The 9,804-nt window shown below is 38.5% G+C and overlaps 1 protein-coding gene across 3 annotated transcripts; it reads right to left on the bottom strand.

Annotated features, from left to right (window-relative positions):
- Positions 1-1,136: 1,136 nt before the first annotated feature.
- Positions 1,137-4,897, bottom strand: LOC112293044 (F-box protein At1g70590). 3 transcript variants are annotated; one of them, XM_024542072.3, is made up of 7 exons: positions 4,271-4,897; positions 3,743-3,907; positions 2,927-3,563; positions 2,627-2,720; positions 2,387-2,517; positions 1,995-2,177; positions 1,137-1,749 (listed from the first exon to the last, which is right to left on the bottom strand). In XM_024542072.3, the coding sequence occupies exons 2-7, from the start codon at positions 3,904-3,906 to the stop codon at positions 1,579-1,581; spliced, it is 1,380 nt and encodes a 459-aa protein (XP_024397840.1). In that variant the 5' UTR covers position 3,907; positions 4,271-4,897; the 3' UTR covers positions 1,137-1,578. The 3 variants fall into 3 exon arrangements, with proteins under 3 accessions (XP_024397840.1, XP_024397843.1, XP_024397842.1); XM_024542075.3 differs by having other exon boundaries at positions 3,743-3,803; positions 4,271-4,726; XM_024542074.3 differs by having other exon boundaries at positions 3,743-3,848; positions 4,271-4,410.
- Positions 4,898-9,804: the final 4,907 nt, after the last annotated feature.

Below are 9,804 nucleotides of genomic sequence, written 5' to 3' on the forward strand. Positions count from 1 at the left end.
TGTGATACAAAATGAACCTCTATCCTACTTCATTAGGATTTTTTAATCTTATCAATAATTATTATATTCCTTTACAATGCAAAAACAAAAAATAAAAATTAGACCAAGCAAAGTTAGTGACATTATGAGGACCTCAACATTAAGATCCATAATATTAAACCATTTACATGCAATACAAAATATTTTCTTACTCTACTTTAATAAAACTTATAACTCCATTGCAAGTTTTTGAAACCTTACATTATCTAATACAACAAAGAAGCAAAGACTTTAGAAGCAAAATAACTAAGCACTTTAAAGCCTTGATTAGTGCAAAATTATAATTATATAATACAAGATGTACTTTCTACTCTTGCCAAAAGTCTTCAAATGCATGAATTATTAACTGTAATGAATATATGTATATATACATATAAAATAAAATAACAAATATAAAACCAATCAAAGAAAGCACTTCAAGGCCTCAACCCTTAGTCCTATAATTTTCAATCTATATATTTTAAAAAATTTACTTTGAGGCAATCAAACAAGTACAATGATGAAACACAAATTAAATGAAGTAAACACTTCAGGACCTTAATGCCAAGACTCTACATTTTGTAATCTAAATCCCTACCCTAGGCATTGAGGCCCTACATTTTGTAATCCAAGTCCCCATCCCATCTCCTTAGCAATTCTCGGCTTTACAGCAACTCGTCACACCTTCTAAGCCCCTAACCCTTGCAAAGACTAAACCAAACAAAGAATTAAAAAATTCTGAAATTTGACATTATAACACAGCAATTGAGGAAGATAAATTCACCTCCCAAATAAGCAACCCACCTACTCAACATATGCACAACATAGACCCTCAAATCATACTAATGTGGGGCAGTTTTTCCAAACCACTTTGAATTAAACTTAAATTCAAAATTTAAAAGGGACGAAACTTGCTAGTAACTTTCCAAAAACGTGCAAGCTGTTGGAATTAGTTGGATGTAAGCCAATATGGAAGTACAGGAATGAAGCAATCCAAACTTTCCAAAAATGGCCCCAGCCAATGAAGAGGCTCGTGCCTTCAGGCCTACCCCCGCATCACTACTCAATCGCTCCACTACTTGAGGTACAAAATACATCTAAGTTGCACTCTGGTGAGATGGATGTGAATTGGAAAATGATTTTCATGTATGTTCAGACAGTACTGCAAACTAAATAGAAGCCCAATATGCAGGATGATTAATGGTCTACCTATATACCATCTGTCTATTCTGAGGAAAGAGTCAATGTAGAAATGAAGGCTAGGGTGCACAACTTCTGCACAGAATGTACGATGTATCTATGCGCAGGTTTCAGTAACTGCTGATTCCTAATCCAATGATCCTGTCGAAGCTGCTTGGAAACCATCTTTTGTTTCAGATCTTCACTCTAATCTTCGCAAGACATCCATTGCATCACATGGATAGCATCATTCTCTTCAAACATCGAGCAGTAACACTTGGCAGGAAACGACTCTCGGATCAACTTACGATGCGAAGCTTTATTACCTAATGTACAAAATAAAGGAAGACCAGCACACGAACTTTACTAATGAGTACCATGCTACCTCGAAATGCTACCTCCATTTTGAAATTTGTCAGCGCATGCCAATGCGTGGGCCCGTAATCTTGAAGGTAATTGTACCAACAAGGCGTCTCGGATGTGAGTGGCTCCGGTTTCACCAGCCCTTGTAGCCAGCTCCAAAAATACCAATGCCGACCCCCCCTCCCCTTCCTAAAAGAAATACAAAAGAAAACGCCACTCTGAGTCCTCCAGTTGCAGAAAGAGGAAAACGTACAGTGGCTTGCAAAATATTAGAGGGAAAATGAAAAAAAACGCGAGAGAAGAAGAAGCAGAAAGGAAGAAAAAGGAACTCCGACTCAAAGTCGTAACAGCATATGCTCACTTCAAAGACATTGCAAAAATAGGATGATGATGACTGCAGAGAAGATTCTAAAATTAAAAGTTCAAACACTCACCGCAAATAAGGTTAGGCCGAACTCAAACTGCGCCTTACTATGACCAGCCACAGCAGCTCGACGCATCCAACGCTTGGCCTCGTATAAATTCCTACTAAAACCTTCACCTGATCGTAAGCACAAAGCGACATTATACATGCCCCGCGTGCTGCCACCCTCTGCGGCTTGCAAATACCACCGGGCCTGTGCATTGAAGCAACAAATTAGAAGACCAACTTGTTTTTGAGTACATGCAAAAGTTGTACAAAGCTCTAAGTTCAGAGAACCTAATTTGCAACCTCGTACATCTTACCCTGGAGGACCAGATTTATTGTATAGCTCTACACTTCAAAGTCAAGAACTCCAGACTATTCAGCAGGAAATGCGAGATGGTTCATAAAAACAAAACTTACAGCTTTCTGCATGTTGCATTCAACTCCTTTCCCTTGTTGCAAGCATAACGCCAGGCTATACTGCGCCCGCACATGACCGGCCGTGGCAGCTATTTTAAGCCACTTCACAGCTTCTACTAGCCTATTGGAATCTGTCCAGAAAAGGAGCGAGCTTTTTAGTTGAAGTGAACCATATCCCCTCACCAAAAACATCATATACTAGAAAAACAGTCCATAACTAAGACAAAAGAAGCTGCAAACCTTGCAAGTAAGCAAGACCCAAGTTGCACATTCCGGCCGGATGTCTGAGCTCGGCAGCTTGCTTGTACCAGTTGATCCCTTCGTCACGCCTCCCCTAAACAAAACAAATTTCAGCACTCCTTCCTTACTGTGCTCGAGTAGATGCTCAAAATTGGTGGTCTACGTACTGCCTCGGTTATCTTACATAAGAGTCAATTAAACTATCTTTGAAACATAAGGAACCAATAAGCCCATAAAGCGGCGCAACTGGACGAGAAAGCAGCACACAACGGATATGATCAATCATGGTAAGAAACCTACCATTTCCCAAAGAAGCAACCCTGCATCCACCATTGCTGCAGCACAACCACGGATAGCACCCTTGGTAAACATCTGCAGAGCTTTATCCAGGTTCTTTGAAACTTCATGGCCATGTTTAAATTTTTTCCCGTAGTGCAAAAAGAGCATCCCTTCTCGAAGTGGTGCAAGGGCTTTGTTCCATGTCTTACACGTACAGGTTGCATTCCAAAGATCATGCCATGAAAAAGACCCCGCAATGCGTTGCAACACATCGAAAGGCAAAGAAGTGGCTGTGGCAGCAGCTGAGCTGGCTACGTCAGAGGATGCCATAGCCTTAACAGACCACAACGTCCTCGAGCTATCCCCTTCCTTTAGCCTAGCCCCAGAGTTCCTTTCTGCCCAAGTTCCTCTCCGAAAACCTGAAAGATCGTTCCCCGGTTCATCACCTAACCTGTGGGAGTCATTCGGACTTATGGCCTTCCTACTAAAAGATGGAATGCTGTACAAAGGCGCCACGTTTTCATGTACTGAATTCCTATCCCGATCGTGACATCGCCATGAGCGTGTGAAGTTCCTATCCGAATGTGAGGAGCGAAAAGACATTCTTGGTGAGGATTCTTCTGTACAAGAATCCTCCCTTGGTGCGCGATACCGCTGTCTGCAAACGTGAGAACATGTCAATACAGACTACCTATGTGTGTGATAGATTAACAGTGCCCATACCCTCAACCTTAATTACAACACAATATGAAAACTAGACTCCAAGAACCAATGACTGGAAACGAAGAAGAAAAGTAGATACACCATCCAAGCAACGTTTTAAAGGAGGCCACCTACCTATGATTCCTCGCAGTACCAACAACATTTGAATGAATGAACCTCATGCGCCTTTGAGAGTCTGAAGAGGACATACAAACTTCATGAATTTGCCTTCCATCTGATCCTGCAGGCCAAGTATTCCGGCCCATACCAGAGCTATCGCTTTCAAAAGACAGGACCATCCTGAATCAAGCCACGCCTATTGATTGACATACGACACCAAATAATTCACTCACAGAGAGGATCGTGTTCAAAATGTGTCTTGAAGTGAAAGAGAGGAGCAGGTAAGCAATTCATTTTTCATAGAATTGCGAAGCCAAACCTAATGAGTTGACTCAGCCCCCAAAACGACTGCTACAGAAAAATTCCGCTACAGCTCAAATTGATAACCGATTTTCATTTTAAAAAAACCTAAAAATCAAAATTGAAAAGCATTACAATTCAGAGCCACATTGAGAGGTTCCTAAGCCTCAGTTAGCTACACAATTCACTTCATTTTCAACAATTCGGAACACATATTGGCATGAACTCAAAGGTAGAACCAACCTGCTGGAAAGCTCCTGCTCGAAGCATGTGCTGGCACGGACTAATCGCCAGCTTATGATATCCGCCTCGCCACCGTCACTAGAACTAAATCCAGAAATTCATCAACCAAACTCCTCCCTATGAAGTGCTCTCACGAAATTCACCAATTCCACAACCCCAACTATTTCGAATAGAAGAATTCCACTCCAGCAAGCTTGAATTGTACCCCACAACTCGAAAATAGGTCAAAATTCTCCAGCCACTGCGCACTCCCGCGGCGTCACAGCAGCCCTCCACAGATCCTCCGGCACCAAATTAACGCCTTTCCACATCGAAAACCTGGAAAATCCAACCATGCAGCTATACACAATGGATTCTGGCAACGTTAGAGAGGAAATGCAAACTGGGTCAAATTCCACTGCCTCGCTCTTGGTATGAGAAGCTCCTGGCTCGCTATGGTGTCCTCACCACTGGGGAGGAGCGTTGTGAAACCGGGCTACGGTGCCCCCCCCCCCCCCAACTCACCCAACCCGGCCCGTCCTGGCTCCACCAGCTCCAAGACACAATAAGATACTTACCCTCTCCTTCTCTCTTCATGCTACATGTAGTTTTTCAGCTACTTCTTCTTCTTCATCGTCATCTTGCAGCCGTGTGCTTTAAAGTGCACAGATATAAATAAAAAGAAGTCTAGATTCTGTCCTGCTCTTCCAGCTCGTCTCTTCTGAAGCTTGATTCTGTCACACACGAGCTGGTTGTATTGCCTGCATAGAATTGCAATTCCACAAGCTTGTGGACTGTGGGTCCATGAGTCTCAGATGCTTACGGCGGCCTTACAGATCAAGCTAAATTAACAGAGTTGAAGAGATGAAGTTGATGAAGTTGTCAGTCAACGGTTTGATACTTGATCGACAACTGTACCGACAGTGTAAATTCGCCGAACTAGCAGACTGGTTTTGTGCAGACCGTAACATTTGCATTTCCGGTGTCGGTCTTTGAAGTTGTGTAGGTCGTTTTGGTGAGCACCATTGTTGTTGTGAAAATTGTGTGAAGTTCATGGTGTCTGACAAGAAACGGCTTCACTTGTGCCATGTGATGGCATTAGAGTCAACTTCTGTACCACATTCCATGTTGGTTTTTGCAACAATAAATGCAAAAGTGCAAGAATGAGTGGGAACTAATGCATCATTAAGTGGCATCAGAGTAGAATGAGTTTGGCGGCACTTTTTCGGAGAGCACATGTGGACCAATCATTTCTGATATCTGAGTAATTTGGGCCTTTAAGTGATGTCTTTTTTTTGTACATCTCACATTCTTTTTGGAAAGAAGCCAATGCATATATTGGTTCTAATAATTATTAATGAGTTCTTTAATGCAAAAAAGAACAAGTAAAAAGATTATATTAGCACCACCACATCATACATTCAATTGGTATAAATGTCAATTTTATGTACTTCTTTAAATCATCACCCTAAATTTTGCCATAAGTCTGTTGCATAGATGTATTACAAGCTATTTATAAATACAAAGCAAGATTCATTACAAGCTATAGCATTACAACTGTCCTAACACTCTATTCATATTATTATTAATAACTCATTATTAATAAAACCATAATAATAAGTTGCGCACATAACAATTGGAAAAGATAATGCTTATAAATTTGAAACAAGATTGCCAAGCAATTATGGGATGACTCACAACTAACATAAGATCTTTCATGAGATATTTATAAGGACCATTCCACAATACATCTTTTCAAATTATTATCAACAAGAGTGAAGTTGAAATGGATTATGTCCTATAGTTTATTGTATTATAGATTTTTAACACAAATAACAACAAAATTAAATTATTCTATGAAGTATCTTTATTTATAATATAATATTAAAAAGTGCAAAAAATAATAGATTTGATTTCCAACTTATAAAAATATACAATAACACAAAGCTTATGACATAAAATTAATTCCATCTTCATTTGAACCAAGATCACAATGTACACTCTACTCTAAGTGCACATTTTGCTACACAATGTGCACAACATGCTGTCTAATGCATAGCATATGAAAGTTTTAGAATAGCATGTGCAAATTGACATAAGACAGTTGAAGTTGCAAGTTTTTTGTACAATAATGGTTAGAAGAATTAACTGTTGAGTGTAGTAAATCAATACAAAATGGGTGTTAGAGTTGGTTTTCTCTTTTCTTTTGACTAAAACCGTAATTGATATTTTTAAATCCATTAATAGAAATGCATCCAACATTGTGAAGAAGGTTTGTATGTAAAAATAAGATTTGGTGTCTGAATTAAATAAAACAAATATTCAGATTTTAAAGGAACGGATTATAAAAGTACTTCTTACTTCTCTTATAAAATGTAAAAAATATTTGTTTCTATAATAACTTGAGTAAGATGGCTTGAGGGACTAATATTAAAGTAAAAGTAGAAAATGTTACCTTATATACGATATTACTTTAGGTAAGTTGCTAGTGGTCAAAGGTTTGACTCTTGATATATGGTAAGGGCATCCAATGGATATAGGACGAAGTCATGGATCAAGAGTCAAAGTCAAAAGGATAAAGTATTAACAAGAGAATATTCAAAGATTAAGTATGAGTCATTAGTATGTGTCATAGGATATCCTCGAAGTTCGTGAGATGCCAAAGGATCCTAAAAGCATGTGTGTAAGACGTAAGAGTAATTAGTATTGGACATAGGATATTCTTGGGACTCGTAAGATGCCAAAAGGATCCTAGGGCCATGTGTATAAAAGTCAAAGAGTGGACGTTGTCTTTTAGGGCAGTAACTACCACCTATAAGTAATGGGTGTTGGAAGTGAGAGATATCTTACTCCATACTCTCTTTGTGTGCAACCTTGCTGATGCTAAGTGTTGTGTCTTCTAAATACTTGTTTTCTTAATAGGTTATAGGTCCACTCACCTTTACTTGTGAGTTTTGAAGTACTTTGAAGTCTTTCTTGTTGTAAGGAGTAGATCTTATGGTTATTGCTGAAGTTTGAGTTTGTTATCTTTTAATCCTTCTTATGCATCTAGTTGTTGATACAATTTTGCTCTTATTTATTGTTAAGTGCACTTATAGTCTTTGTTGTTGTTAGACTCCATATAATGATGTTTTAGAACTCTAGTGTTATATTTCTTTTCTGAGATTTATCATTGGTGTTCTAACTTTATACTTTTATGTAATTAACTTCTTAAGAGATTGTTCTATTTTCACAAGAAGTTTTTTTTTTTTTTTTTTTTTTTTTTTTTTTTTGTGAGGTTAGAAGTATTTTGTGAGAAAAGAGGGGAGATTGAAGAGAAGCAAAGCTTAAACAAGAGGTTCAGATAGAGTGTAAGACTTGTGAGAAGTCTTATATATGAAGTTGAGAGTGATATAAGAGTGAAATCATTTGTTTACTTACAAAGAGGGCATTCAAGGTTTCTAAGGCAACAACACCTTCTTGTTCATTTTGAAAGTTCTATATCTTCTTTTCTTGATTTTTTTTCACACATCCCTTCCTTAGATATGGCTTCAAATGAGGGTGCGAGCTTGAGAGTGATTGAAAAGTTTAGAGGTTACAACTTTTACCATTGGAAGAAAAAAATGGAGCTTTTGTTGGCTTCATTGGACCTTTGGGACATTGTTGATGAAAGTGAAGACCCTCCAAGTGACAATGCTGATATCAAAGTAAAGAAGGAGTACAAACGCCGTGAAAGGAAGGCTTTTGAGATGATTGCAATAAACCTTGTTGATGCCAACTTTTCACATGTTATAGCTTGCAATGGATTAGCAGAAGCATGGAACACGGAGATGACCTCATAATGCTTGAAAGTAAAGATGGAAGAAGGAGATGACCTCATAGCTCATATTAACAAGATAAAAGCACTTGCTAACCAACTAGCAATTGTTGACAAACCAGTTGATGATAAGGATATTGTGTTGACATTGCTCATGAACCTTCTCGAATCCTACAACTACCTCATTGTGGCATTGGAGTCCATCAATATGAAGGAGCTTACCATGAACTATGTCATGTCAAGACTTGTCCATGAACTGACCAAGAAGAAAGAAAAAGAGCTTGTAAGTGATGATTTGGCTCTATTTTCAAGACAAGGCAAAGGTAGCTATTCTCACCAATGTGATAATTCAAAAAATAATATGAGGAATTGCTATATTTGTGGGAAACCAGGTCATTTTATTAGAAATTGCTACAAGGCCAAGAAAAGAGTTAGGGAGAATGCAAACAATGCTAGTGATAGTTTTGGTAGAGATGAGTATGCTTTCATGGCAAAGGGTGGAGCCTCCATGGCTGCCATGTCAAAGTGGATTATAGTTTCATCTGCTACTAAGCACATGACACCATACAAGTATTCATTTGACACTTATGAAGAAATTTCAGCAACAAAAGTGTGGTTGGGAAACAATGGCATGGTACAAGCCATTGGAATTGGCTCCATTGTAGTGGAGATTGTTGTGAAGGACCAAATGAAGAGGATTAGATTGAAAGAAGTCCTACATGTGCCAAAAATGAAAAAGAACCTCCTTTTGGTGAGCAAACTTATATCACATGGTTGTAAGGTTCAATTTGACATGAATGGATGTTTTGTCAAGTCATTGGATGGCCAACATGTTGCCAAAGGCCTTAGAGATGGAAATCTCTACTTCATCAATTGCAAAAAGGTGAATGGAGTTGAAATAGTGACATTTGCTGATTTTCGACAAGATTAAGACAAGTTTGGAATTTGGCATCAACGACTTAGTCATTTGAATGCCAAATACATGAAGGAGCTCCAATCCATGGTAAGTGGCTTGGATCTTAGTCAATTCAGCTACAATGCCATGACACTTGCTTATGAAGGATGTATATAAGGCAAACAACAAAGGGCTTCATTTCCAAGTGGAGTTGCAACACGTACAACAAAATTGTTGGAGATTGTACACTCTAATGTTTGTAGACCAATAAAGACACCATCAATTGGAGGAGCAAGGTACTTTGTTACATTCATTGATGACTTCTCAAGAAAGGTGTGGATTTACATGTCAAGGACAAGAACTCGATGAAAAACAATTCAGACAAGTGAGCCTTCACTCAAAGAGAGGTAAATAAACAAATATATATATTGAAAGAGAAACTGGAATGGCTATTGTCAAAAGACAAGAAAACTAAAGACCCTTGAAACTAGACTAGAAGCAAGAAAGGAGTTGATAAGAGTGAAGAAGCCTTCACTCTTGTCTCTATATATACTATCTAACTAGGGGCTACGTGGCGACGTTCTATAGGACCTCCAATATGTGTTGACTTTGTAGGACACATGCCTTGACTTACAAGGCAAGTTTTTCTACGTGTGGGCCACATAGTTAGCTTGATCTTCAAGCTAACAACATGTGTGGCACATGGCCAACTTGTTGACCACGTTTCTAATCCAAAAAGTCAATTAAAGACACCTATGAAGTCAAAGCAGCGTCTAGGAAGTTTCTAGAAAGCTTTTATATTAAATATTATAGAATTAACTTACTTTTATCTACTTTTACTTATTTCTACCTATTTCTATATGT

The sequence above is a fragment of the Physcomitrium patens genome, chromosome 16, assembly GCF_059467195.1.
Source record: "Physcomitrium patens ecotype Gransden chromosome 16, ASM5946719v1, whole genome shotgun sequence".
Classification (NCBI taxonomy): domain Eukaryota; kingdom Viridiplantae; phylum Streptophyta; class Bryopsida; order Funariales; family Funariaceae; genus Physcomitrium; species Physcomitrium patens.

Coding starts and splice junctions, on each gene's coding strand:
- LOC112293044 (XM_024542072.3), bottom strand. CDS start 3,906: ATGGTCCTGTCTTTTGAAAGCGATAGCTCTGGTATGGGCCGGAATACT. Junction 2,518..2,626: donor GGGTCTTGCTTACTTGCAAG/GTTTGCAGCTTC, acceptor TTTTCTGGACAG/ATTCCAATAGGCTAGTAGAA. Junction 2,178..2,386: donor AATGCAACATGCAGAAAGCT/GTAAGTTTTGTT, acceptor TTCAATGCACAG/GCCCGGTGGTATTTGCAAGC.